General features: G+C 45.1%; 1 protein-coding gene and 1 long non-coding RNA gene across 3 annotated transcripts in view; one reads left to right on the top strand and one right to left on the bottom strand.

Moving 5' to 3' along the window:
- Positions 1-12,717, top strand: part of ttll7 (tubulin tyrosine ligase-like family, member 7) — a 43,908-nt gene that overhangs the window by 28,537 nt on the left and 2,654 nt on the right. The window contains exons 14-21 of one of the 2 annotated variants that reach the window (XM_057037185.1): positions 135-221; positions 1,994-2,219; positions 3,010-3,305; positions 3,556-3,690; positions 5,615-5,695; positions 7,264-7,424; positions 9,352-9,522; positions 10,623-10,729. In XM_057037185.1, the coding sequence (XP_056893165.1) occupies positions 135-221; positions 1,994-2,219; positions 3,010-3,305; positions 3,556-3,690; positions 5,615-5,695; positions 7,264-7,424; positions 9,352-9,522; positions 10,623-10,729 (1,264 nt within the window). The remainder of the gene's footprint in view (positions 1-134; positions 222-1,993; positions 2,220-3,009; positions 3,306-3,555; positions 3,691-5,614; positions 5,696-7,263; positions 7,425-9,351; positions 9,523-10,622; positions 10,730-12,717) is intronic. The other variant, XM_057037186.1, reaches the window with a different exon arrangement.
- Positions 7,920-10,757, bottom strand: LOC130528165 (uncharacterized). The gene is made up of 2 exons (XR_008951226.1): positions 10,628-10,757; positions 7,920-8,377 (listed from the first exon to the last, which is right to left on the bottom strand). It is a non-coding gene; the product is annotated as an uncharacterized LOC130528165 (long non-coding RNA).

The following is a 12,717-nucleotide window of genomic DNA, read 5'->3' as shown; positions in this document are numbered from 1 at the left end:
TCCAAGCGTGCCCTAATCTGTTTTTTTGTTTGGTTGTGTTTGTCATAACCCATTCTATTCCAGTCGGGAAAAATAATGCTCCATATTCAGAAACCTGTGTCATTCTCTATGTATCGTCTTTGGCTGGTCTGCAGGAGGAGGACATCTTGGACCTGCTGGAGCAGTGTGAACTGGACGACGAGAAGCTAACGGGAAAGTCCTCCAGGCAGCGTGGACCTAAGGTGAGTGAAAATTAGAGAGGAGAATAGAAAAACCCAACGAGAGAAGCGGAAAATAATGGCCTCGCTCCTCAAAGGACCCCAGAAGAAGTGCAAAGGAAAGTATCAGAAAGGGAGAAATGGGGACGGAGGACGAGGGCAGGTAGGCAGATAATGCCCACAGAAAGCACATTGGACCTGATTGAGAAAAATAAAGGGGGGTGGGGGCGGCAACAGGATAGGCAAGAAAGAAAAGAATTTAAATGAAGCCCAAAGGGGGAAAAAAAGTCCCTTAGGGGACAGCTGTCAAGCTGTCTCCGTGGTTCTCTGTCTATCTGCCTCTCTTTCTTCCTCTGTCTCTGTGTCACACACCTGTAAGCCACCTCCATTTCCCACGACAGCGCGGCTCCCTACGTCGCCCTGTTCCCTCGCCATCCTTTCTAGGCTGATTTCTCCCTCTGCAAATCTACATCCATCCCTCGCTTGAGCGCTAAATTGGCCGGAACACTCAAAGCGTGCGTTAGAGAGGCAACAGGGCAGTTCAGCGCCACATTAGAGGAGCCTTCGCTGGAATAAGGACTCGTTCAGACACAATTGCTGTTGTCCAAATTAATTTGGACCCCATCAGTTTTAATGTTGCTTAGTGTGTGTGGAAGAGATGTTTAGATAAGGGGGGGAGAAGAACTGTGACGGATAGATTCGCTCCTCAGAGTGTAGCGCTCACAAGCCATCTGTCGGAAAGGAACCATTCAGTGTGTATGAAAGCTCGAGGAGAGGAGTGAGAAGGGATTAAGGTCTGGATTTCAAGGGAAGGAATGCTATGTACACTCAGAGAGTGCAAGAAATAGAAGGAAAGAGTTGAGTTGAGGATTTTTACCAGCAGGATGAGCCAACCATTTTTTTTTTTTTTTGGCCAGCTCAGTTCTTTAGTTATACTGTGTGTAACATTGTCTTAGTCTGGGGAGGTTGTGTTTGCATAAATCTGTAACACAGCTTGAAGCAGATGTGACTACTTCACGTCTGTGCATGATGCCAGCAGCTATTGCGCCACCTACAGTCCCGGAAGGTTTGTAAAATAGCAAAAGCCTTCATTATTGCTTGTTTTAACGTGCCAAGTTGTTTTATCTGATAAATGAAATGTTGAAAATTCTTGGATAAATAACAGGAATTCCTTCAAGAATGCGAGGATGAAATCTTACTCGGGAGAACGGTTCTAGATCCAGATCAGTTAGAATTGTACGCTTATTACTAACTTGGCTTTCTAGGTTTTGTGCGGATTTAGCGTATGATTGGGATGTAAGGTTCTAACCAATTTTCAGACCTTTATATTCATTTTTTAAATGAGCTTTTCTTCCCCCTCTTAAATCTTACTCATACATATTACAGTTTAGGCTGATTTCATCTCCCTGTGCTTTCCATCATACTGTAAGATCATCGAGCTCTATTTTTCTATTCCATCCTGCGTATCTTGTTTAAAATGTTTCATCCTGTCCTCCTTTTTTATTTCTCATCCCATTGCTCATCCGCTCCCACCTCGGTCTTTATTTTCCTTTCATGTAATTAATCTCTATATATCTCCAGCTGCCCGTCGGCAAACCTGTAGGCCCAGCGATTACTTCCTGCACATTAATTTGGGTTGTCTGACAGCAAAGTCTGTTCTAACTGTTAAATAACAGATGTATAAATGCTTTATTAATACTGCCGGCGTGGTTGTAATAGAGATAACATAACATATCAGTGCATAATGACTCACTGCACATGTATTACGTACTAATGCATGTCTGTGTTCCTGCCAGCCTCTGACGGCTATGCCAGAATGCAGTCAGAGCTCAAAACGCCAGCGACCCGACTACCTGGCTGACTTCACCAGCGGCAGCAGCGCCGATAACTCCTGCTCCTCCTCAGATGAGGATGAAGAGGAGAGGAGAAAAGCAGGAGGAGGGAGAGAGGGGGAGAAGAAGGAGAAGAAGGTTTCTTACGACCTTGGAGACAATAAGGAGAAACACAGCGCTGAACGCTCAGGTGAAGCAACATTGTTTTGTATTTATATTTCTTTTCTTAAGACTGGTTTACTTATTTTCATTTTTTAAAATCTTGTTATTTACCTATTTATTCCTCTTGCAAAAGTAAAAAGTTGCCAGAACACACTATTACAAATAAAGAGTTTTTTATGGCCTGAAGAATAGCCAGCATACGGAGTGTTTTAGTTATCGTCATCATCATCACGTAAATCTTGTTTTACGATAAAGGAGACAAGTGCCGGTCAGTCACACAGATGATTGTCGTAAATCTCCCAGTTCCCATAAACTTGAGAAGACAGCGTTCTATTCAGCCGTCAGCCTTGGGAAAAAAAATCTCTGGTTTCATTGTAGGCTGCTGATTTCATTGGGCAAGAGCGAGGACTACTTATGCACATGACAAGCCCATGAAAGGATTTGAACTGTGTGTGAGCGAGAGAGTGTGCAGAGAAGTAGTTACCCTGCCAAGCGCTACTCCATACCAAACCACCAAGACTAAAGCCTGTAAATCTGTCATTTGGAAATTGTTGAACCTTGGAGGGTTCAGCAGATACACACTTGCACATATATATATTATACACACGCACATGCACTCAGATGAGTACAAGCGATAAGATGGAACTTGAGTTTCTTTTTTTCCTTTATTGTGTGTCTGAGAACCGAGGGAGAACTGTTCCTTGAATCATCCCCCAAATCAGCCGAGTCTGCTGTGCAGTTAATAAGATAAATGTGGCACTGGGAATCTTATTGCTAGACTACGTCAGACTTCCCTGCTTTTTATGTTGCGTTTACAGGTCGGATGGGCTGGAAGCATCCAGTCAAGTCGCTCAAAAGCAGCCCCGTCCCCTCTGCCTCCCCGACACTTCCGGGTCCCATCAGAAGGTCCATCTCTTGCCCCCGCTCAATCGCTTCCCTGTCTTCACCCGGCGAGGTGCGCTCCTCGTCCACCAGGCCCTCTCCGACATTTTCCTCGGCCGCCCCACTGGTCAGGCCGAGTTCCGCCACGCTGCGATCTCATTCGCTGAGTCGCAGCGTCTCCGCCCCCCGCGTCCCCCACAGCAACAGCCTTGGGACCATCCACTCCAACATTGTAAGATGCAGGAACACAACAGATGCTCTGATCATTAAAAGATCTAATATGTTTATAGCATCGCCTTTTAGAACTGTGTTCTTAACACCATATTATGAAAACAATATCAAATATGTTAATGGTAGCATTCACAGCAGATGTTTTAAATGTGTTTGCAGTTGTGATAATATAATTCTAGGTTGCCTTAATGTTGATTAGCTCCAGTAAAACTGTGATACGTCCTTAATTCTGTCCTTTTTTCTGCCTGCAGGGTGATCCGCTGATAAATCTACGGAGTAAAGAACAAGAGGCCGAGCTCGTAAACCAGACTCTGGCTGCCCTCACCGCTATGAGGATAAGATTTCCAGGCAAATCAGAAGAAGAGGCCGAGTCCGTGCTGGATGAGGTGAGTTTAATCATGCTACTCTCTAGTGAAGTTGTTGTCATGGATGAAAAGCGTTCAGGTATGCAAGTAGAAACTACATAAAATAGGGCTTTGACTTCTATGGGATCTTTTACTAAAGCAATCGCAAGTTATCTCAACATATGTCGTTTAAATACGATTTAAAATGGGAGATGATACTTTTTTGACAGTTCAAATCCAGAAACAGGCCAAAAGGTGGCTGACATTGAAATCCCACCAAAATAACACTTCAGCTGGACTGTGTTACATTTGTGTTCATGTGTCCAGCTCACGGTTCTCAATTTTGAACAGTAAGGGCCATTAGTCTCCTCAGCAGCTGTGTTTGCAGTGTCGTGACCACCAGAATGACGGATGGTGGAATCATAAACAGCAAAAACAGGTATAAGTGAGAAAAACTCAAAATGGAAAAGAAATCAGCGTGTTTTTTGTTGGGGTTTTTTGTTGTTTTGTTTGTGTACAACCTTTAGGCAACCTTTCAGCCTGACTCATGTATGAATCTGATTGAAGACAGGGATTAAAATAGCTCAGTGGTGTTTTTTCACTCCGCAGCGTCTGAGAGGGAGAGAGAGTCTTTGCCACCGGAAGTGAAGGTGTTTTAGCAGCACTGTATGGAACATAAGCGAGCTACTCATTCACCACCTACATTCAAATCTGGTCTGTATTCATTATCTGTGATATAAAAGGCAGGTTCTTTTTTAGTAGGTTATATGTCTCACTGTATGGACATTTCTAGCATTTTGTTGCGCAACTTCAGACTTACCAGGAGGTTCACGGTCCTGTAAAGACCAGTCTCCATATTAGCCCTGATTCTGATACTGACCCATCTCCATATCAAACCTATTATTTGGGTCAGTACCTGAGGTAAAAATTCAACAGTCTGCTTTAATTGGTGCACTGGGCCTTAAGAGATTTTCACTGCTCTTAGTGGAGCACGTCAGCTTCCCGGCTGCTCAGAGCACCATCAGTCAGTCACAGAGGATCACCTGAGAGGAGGCTGTGAACAGAAAGGTGTTTATTCTATTTTGTTGAGTCGAGTCCCTTTGAGATGCATTGTGGCTCTGCAGCTCCTCGAGAGGTTACTGGACATCATGTTTGGGGAGAAAACCTGTTCATTCTGCATGAGAGAGCTTTAATTCTCAAGATGTGAGCACAGCAAACAGCCGATGAGGGCATGCGGCCATAATCTGAGACAGGCATCAGATGCAGATTCAGACGTGCTTTCTGTGATGGAACTGGGAGGGCCATTCAGTTAACGCCAGAAGCATAATTTTAAGTATATTTAGCAACAGGCACTCAACATCAGGGTGGGATGGCATCGTGGTGGATAAGTAACATCACACCTGGACTGCTCACTAAGTCAAATGGGGTTACCATGGAAACACTGATAGTAAGAGAGAAAGAATGTCCTTTTGGCATATAATTAATCTTTACCAACGAATGCTTGTTGTGATGTAAGCCCAGAGTGACAACGGAAGTGTACACTGCTGTATTTGTGTGTACCTGGAAACCCTGGAGGTTTTGCCTGTGTGTATTTGTGTGTGTGTGTGTGTGTTTGTGACAGATAGAAAGAGAGCATGAGTAAACAAAAAGTTTACACTGGAGCCTCCCAATGGGAATGGTGTTTGCAGGGGATCGGGCATGTGATGTGCGAGGTTTATATGCACCTGTGGGGAGATGCAGACTAAGTCAACTGAGCAACAATAACAGCACCTGTAGGTACACAGGGATTTTGGCAGGAGCAGCACGTCTATGGGAATATTCAACATTGTATTTGAGCATAACGTCACATGCCCCAAGGATTTCTAACTCACACACCACAAATCATCAAATGAATGAATTTATACATTCAGTTCTTCATTTAATAATTCCTCTTTAATGATAAAAAAAATGCTTTTTTTACTTACAGATCCTTGACAACTGGAAATACCATAAATCAAAAGTGGCCTCCTATTGGCTGGTGAAATTGGATTCCACCAAACAACGAAAGGTGATTTTTGCACTATAACTGCATCAAAATGTCTTAATTCAGCCAATTCATGAGACTTGTGTGTCACAGTTTGCCTTTACTAGCGATGAATTTAAAATAGGATTGTTTTACCAATTTAATGTCTTGTTGTTATTAAATAGCACATATTATGTAACCTTCAAAAGCATTAAAATGTAATTAATTTCATCATTTTGCAGATGCAATGTCCTACTTCTGTATTCATGGTGCATGTAGAGGAAATTAACATTTGAGAAGGTTTTTCTGTGCATCGGCGTGTGTGTTTATGTCAACAATAGCGCAATAACACTTAAATCTGGCTCTAACTGCTGTTTCATTCATGGTTATCAGTTATAGGCTGATTATAGAATATGGCTGGAAAATCCTCCAGGTTACTATACAGTATGGCTTCCTATTTAGTGAGATGCTAATTACCAATTCATCTAGCTGGCACAGTTCATAAATAGGAATGGAATAAGTTTTGCCTAAAACATTTTAAATTATGGACAAACATCAACAGTTTGACCTGTAATGTAAAAGTGCTAATTAATATAACAAAAGGTTCACCGCTGTTCCCACAAATTCCTCTGAAATTGTTTCAGGATACAACATGTAATTCCGAGTTAAACATGGGAGAACGCTCGTTAACGTGTGAGATGCTTGAAGATCATTATCGTGCCAAAAAACGAAAGCTGGAGACGTGAAATGGGGTGTAAACAAAACCAACAAGATCACTAGATATAAAATGGCATCCAGTAGGCGTGCCAGCAATGATATGATCTTTGAGCCGCAGCTCCCTGCACCACCATGATCATCTCTCTTCTGGGATATGTTGGCGCGAGCTGATGTTTTATTTGGAGTGGAGCAGCCCTAATGAGCAGCAGGCAGAGGTCATGAATGCAACACCTATTGCTGAACCGTCTGATTACCGTCCCAAAACATATCTGCATGCGCTTACTTATCAAGTGGTTTGTTCTGGCGCGTATGTGCCCCCTTCCCTCACAATACTGTGGAGGAATATCACCTCTTTGCATCACAACCACACAGACAGAGCAAGAGAGCTGCGTCAGTAATGAGGAGTGGAGAATCAAAGTCAGAAGGGCCAGAGCACTGCGCTCAGAAGGGCCCAAAATGAGGCAGTAAAGAAGGATGGGGAAGGGGAAATGAAATGCTGGTGCAGATGTCCTCAGACTGCCTGGAGACTTCTGACACCCTCTTTCTAAGACTGACATTTGGTGCTGCAATTAGCCCTCTTCCCTGCTCTCCACTGTTTGCCCTGATGCCTCTCGTTCTCGCGTGCGCACGCCTGAACACGAATGTATGCAAGTTTTTGGTTTATGCAAATCCTGCCTGTGTTGCTGGACGTCTCGTGCGCCTCCCTCTGTTTCCCAGGAAGCCTCCGTGACTGCTTATTTTACAGCAGAAATACGATTTTGAAAAAAAAAACAACAAAAAAAAGCGGCTTTCAAACGTGAGATGCATATCAATGATTCACACCATCGCCTTTATCACCGCTCATCTCCGTCATCATTACATGTTCCGTTCAAGCTTTTCCTCCCACCTTTCACCAGGTGCTGGATATCGTGCGAACCAACGTGCGCTCGGCGCTGCAGCGGATCTGGAGGGAGCCCGATGTGGACAGTCTCCACCTGTACCGCCTTTTTAACCGCGTCTTCAACAGGCTGCTCTGGAGTCACGGCCAGGGCCTGTGGAGCTGCTTCTCCAACAGCAGGTAGCCAAGTTACAAGGAGCAAAGACACTGCGGTCGAATCCCAGCCGGCGAGTTTTCAGTGCAAAAAAGTGAAGGCTGTAGACGTGTTCATGACAACATAATCCTTTAAAGCAGGACAAACAAGTACTGCAGTCCAATTACCAGCACTCCTCTTTCACCCTCCGATAGCTTTATTCTAGCCTATTCACTCTATACCGTGCCCTCCAGAAGAGCGGTTGTCAATATATCAATTTCAATGACAGTGGGGACAGTTTTCTCGCTTGTATTCAATATAACTAGGAATGCAGTGGCAGCAGAATGACAGAGAATGAGTGACAGACCGCGTAGACCCTGCTACACTCATGAAAGCTCTGAGGAATGAAAGAACCACACAGAATACTCAGTGGAGACAGGGTCGCATCTTAGGGTCACAAATCCCGGCTGTTAATTAGGGTTATATCACAGGTGAGCGCAAGAAAAGGGCCGAGGACTGAATGGAAGCAGAAAAGGGCTGAATATGGGAGTCAGGGTTCTTTTATTTCAGTTTGTTATCAGACTCTAAAGTTTACTTTTTCGGTTCTTTTTGATAAAAGCGATTGTCAGCGGTACGTCAAGGCAGTGACAGCTCGCTCGCCTGCTCTTGTCCCTGAAAGAATCCAGCAGGAGTAAAACACCAAAGCCAATTTTAACCTCAAACCCATATTTCCTCTTAGTTTACACTGGCTGTTAAATGAGGTGGTTTTCACAACTCTGAAGTAACTCTGATTAGCATACAGCTGCGTTGATAAAACTGTCACTTTCCTGAATCTACTCCTCTTAGTTCTTGATAGATTAGTTGCTCTCGGGCCATGTCTTCCGTGGCACAGAGGGCGTTGGTGTAACTTCACAGTCATATTTGAGGGAGTGTGAGGCTGAGGATGAGTGGGAGATGGAGCCTATGGAAGCGACAAGCAGTCAGGAAAAGAAGAGGGGACCTGGAGACAAAGGAAAGAGCAGAAGAATGAGCCAAGGGATTGAAAATGAGACACCCAAAGAAGGCAGAGAAAAGTGTGGGTCGAGTGGTAGATGCTGGTGAAGATTAGCTTAACGTAGCATCACCTCCCGGGTGAAAACCCTGCTGCTTCTGTCTGATTATAGCCCAGTCAGAATGAGTCAGGCAGCCTGCTGGATATCGGCCAGACCCCCTGCTATAAACAGGACAAGACAAAAACACGGTCAAGCCCAACAGGGGGGGTGAAGATGTCGCGTCGCCGCAGTGACATCATGTCGTGTGAAAAGAAGCCTCCAAATCCAGCACCGCCGTTTACTCCTTCCACTGTCCCATCTGCCTTTACATACACAGCCTAAAGGAATTCCATCCTTGTCCCATTGTACATTCAATGGAGAAAGTTGGATAACTGGTGGGATGATGAGTAAGGATAAGAAGTCCGATATTAGTCAGAATAATGTATTTACATGCACGTTAGTTGTCTGGTTATAGTCGGATTAAGGCAATGATTTGTCCCTTCAAGCGCGGTGTAAACGTACTGACTTTCTCCCGTTAGATATTTTATCTGAGGGACAAACAGCCCCGCAGCTATTGTGGCTGATCAATTCAAAGGGCTTTGTAAAAGACTTCGAAGGAAGAGAATGGAAACGCAAAGTTTTGAAGCCTTTCAGTCAAAGCGCCACCCTCTTGCCGAGGAGGAAAAGGAGGGGCAGACATCAAACATGCCCCCCGGAGTTGCGCGTCTCAGTTGTTTAAGCTCTCTCCCAGTGGGTGGTATGTCCACGGCTGTAAAGGGGGTTAACTGTACTTGTTTTCTTTTATCCTCTCTGTGCATCCGTCTGTCTTCCTGTGTGCAGGAGCGTGCGTTGGCTTGTGGACAGTCAGATGATAATCGTATTTTACGTCATTTTTCATTACCAAAAATGTCCCTGAGTGTTGCGATGTCTCTGTTCTCCCCAGTTCATCATGGGAACACATCTTCAGTAAGAGCAGCGAGGTGGTCTCGCCACAGGAGCTGAAGTGCTGCCGCCGGCTGGTCCAGCTGTGCCGAGACTGCCTGCTGGTCGTCTACAAGTTTGTATCAGAGTCCCGCTCTTTGACCGGACTGATCCCTGAATGGGATGATACTAGGTAAGGACAATGTCAGGTTTTTTTTCTTTTCTTCTTTCTGAGAGTCTCTGCTCCATCTCAGACAGTTTATTTTCCATTACAGTGGCTGAATAAGCACAAGGGACACAATTTGAGCTGTTCAGTCCACTGAGACTCTCAAATTAAAGCTGTGCCCAGTGCTTATAAAGCAGGTTTAAAGGTTGCTTGAATGAAATCTGATTAAAAAGGTAACTATCAGTGACTGGGATGATCTCTGCACAGACCTGAAGCTGTGCAAATCACAGAGAAGCCCAAGAAAAAAAGCTTTCTTAAGTATAAAATGCCCTAGATTAAGGGACAAAAAAGAAACAAACCTAATGAACACACACTGACAGGCAGAAAAGCTTTGAAGGTTTCAACAGTTACATTAGCGCTCTCTCTGGAAACCTCCTCTTTCCTCACTCCACGGAGTCTCAGAGCCATCATCCTCATCACACGACACCATCAAACAAACAAACAAACATAAAAATCACCCCCATTCTATTTTTAAGTTGTATCCCTGCAGGACGCGACAGGCGGTGTTTTAAAAGGAGCATAAGCTTCAGGCTGGCAGACAGTTAGGGAGAAGGTTGGGGAGAAGGAGAGAAAGAGTGTGCTGTTAACAGGAAATAATGGCCCACAGATTAGCACTCAGGTTAGCCCGGGGCCCCTGGAGGCCTGCTTAATTCAATTAGAGCCCAGATGAGCCTATGCATCAAATGACCTTATGAGACAGAGAGAGATCCTCTATTCCTCGGGCTTCTCTTTACATGATTCATAACTCCTGCACATATTTTAAAAGGCTATCACTTTGTGCCCGGAGTATAAAACCTTAGCTGTTAACAGCGCGCAGGGTTTGTGTACACGTTGGAGCCGCTTTACACTGGAACACTATTGATCGTTTCATCTCCGGTCTATTGATTTCATAGATAAATTCATTTCCTTGTGGACTGAGTGAGTATTAGGGAGGATTCGTTATGGAACGGCAGGGTTTAATAACACAGCGTGCACAAGCGTATCAGTGTTTTGTTGCAGGTCTATTTGAACGTACATTGGTCTGTCTCTCTTTATTTCTTCTGTTTATATATGTCTGTATAAAAAAGCTTACCATTTACCGCCGGACCGGCCTCTACCCATGGCTCCACCCCCGCTGACGCCGCCGCCGCTTCTTCCTCCTCTTCTTCCTCCGTCTCTTCGCCCCTCGTTGCAGGTCTCTGCTGGGTTTAGTTCTGCTAACCTCCCGCCCGCTCCCTTCCCCCATTTTCCAACACTGTCTGTTTCCTGCTGCTCCCACCACCTCACAGCTGCAACTCAGGCTTGCCCCCCCCACCCCACTTATCCAGTGATGGCTGCTGTGACTGCACGACCAACAGTCTGGCTTTGTCCTCTCTCCTGTCCACCACTATTGTTTATCTGGATTGACACACAGCTTCGTAAACGGGAAATGTTTTGGGCTTAAATCTATAATCAGCATGTTAGACTGGAACGGGACCGGAGAAGGAATCATAATAAGACTGTTTGGAACACTGTTTGTCAACACTGTAACCATTTGCAACCAGCTTGCAGTACATCGCCAGCCAATCACCCCGCCGACACACGCCCAGTTCTGCATTTCACCCGGCGCTTTTCTCGAGAGCATCTTACCCTGAGTGCATTTTCAGTACGAGTGGGCTCGGTGGGAGCCGAGCGCCTCACCTGTGCTGCATCAGTGCCCTGATCATGCTGAGCACCACTCTCCTCATGTCTCATGAAAGCAGAAAATGGCTCCGTTTTTCCATTCCGCTCGCAGTTTCACAGCCCAGACGGCCGACGCGCCTCCATCAGACGTACAGCGAGCAGTCAGAAGCAGCCCCCCCACTTCACTCAGAGCTGTGAAGCAATTAGGATTATTTTCCTATTGATGCATAAGATTTATATGAGATGATAGACTGTGTGCAGAGGAGAGTGCGTGGGCGTGCACGTGCATCTCATCCTCTCCTAATTGTTGCACTCTCAGACCGACTCTGACTAAAGTGTGCACATGTGGAGCTAGATTCTGGATTTAACGGCATTCTGATTTAGATAAACGTCACCTTTTTTTGGCAGTAGATTGGTGCGACCCAAGTAAAGCAGTTTAAATGGAAACCATTAAACTAACCAATAATTCTACACCAAAACAACCATGATTTGTTTCAAACTCACATGAAATGCCCCCTCCACTGAATGCTACTGTTTCATTTTTATTTTAACTAAGAGGCTTTATTTGCATGAACATTTGATGTTACATTCTCATTTTTCAGAGCTTTCTGAACCTTTTAATGGGCATCCCAATGAGCCTATTATATAAAAAGCTCTCCGTTGTTGACCAGACCCGCCTGATCTCTTTTAAGCATCTTTCTTCCAGCCAGTCTAATAATCAGGTGTGTCAACAACAGCCTCGCGGGTCTCGCAGGTCCTTCTGTGTGGGCAGTCGAGAGGAAGTAGCAGAACAGCTCCACTAATGACTTTCTCGTTAAGCCTTGAATTACGTTACATCCAAAAAGACAGTTTTTCCCATGATGGCAAAAGTTTCAGAGTCTATTAACTTTCAGCTGTTTGAAAAGTGTGGCAGTAATTAGGGCTAATCGGGGTGTCGGGTAGAAGGTGGGCTGCAGATAACCTTTAAGCCTCTTTTGTACATCTTGGCTTAGAATTGCATCAGCGGTGTTCCCCCCCATCTCCGACCACGGCATCTCATCTCATCTGGACCCCCCCTTAATGTGCCCTGGCAGTCCTGACAGAGGACATAATGCCTGTGTCGAAGGCCCGTCAGTGGTAACAGAGGTAGCTGGTCGGTGGCGTGTCCGTCTCCCTCCCTCCCTCTCTCTCTCTCTCTCTTCTCTCCATTCCCGCCAACCTGTTGCCAAGACGACCTTCTTAATCAGAAACAAGAGGAACCTAGTTGATGCCAAATAAGGGTTCGAGTCAAAGTAGCCTGGAGGGACAGTGGACATTTCTACCCCTTCCATACCGGAGGATCTCCCACTCCGCCTCAAATGAACGCTCAATATTTTATTTCCCCCTTTTTTCTCGGGTAATTTCCATCCTTCGGACGTGGAGGTTTCAGTGAGGACGCTATGAAAATGAAGCGAATAGGAGGCAACCACAGGACGAGAGGGAAGAGAAGACAGAAGAACGTGCGCCATGTTGGGATGAAAACTGCCGGGTAGATCTGTAAAA

The sequence above is a fragment of the Takifugu flavidus genome, chromosome 7, assembly GCF_003711565.1.
Source record: "Takifugu flavidus isolate HTHZ2018 chromosome 7, ASM371156v2, whole genome shotgun sequence".
NCBI lineage: Eukaryota > Metazoa > Chordata > Actinopteri > Tetraodontiformes > Tetraodontidae > Takifugu > Takifugu flavidus.
The sequence above is the reverse complement of the archived record's forward strand: the minus strand, read 5'-3'. Positions and strand labels throughout refer to the sequence as shown.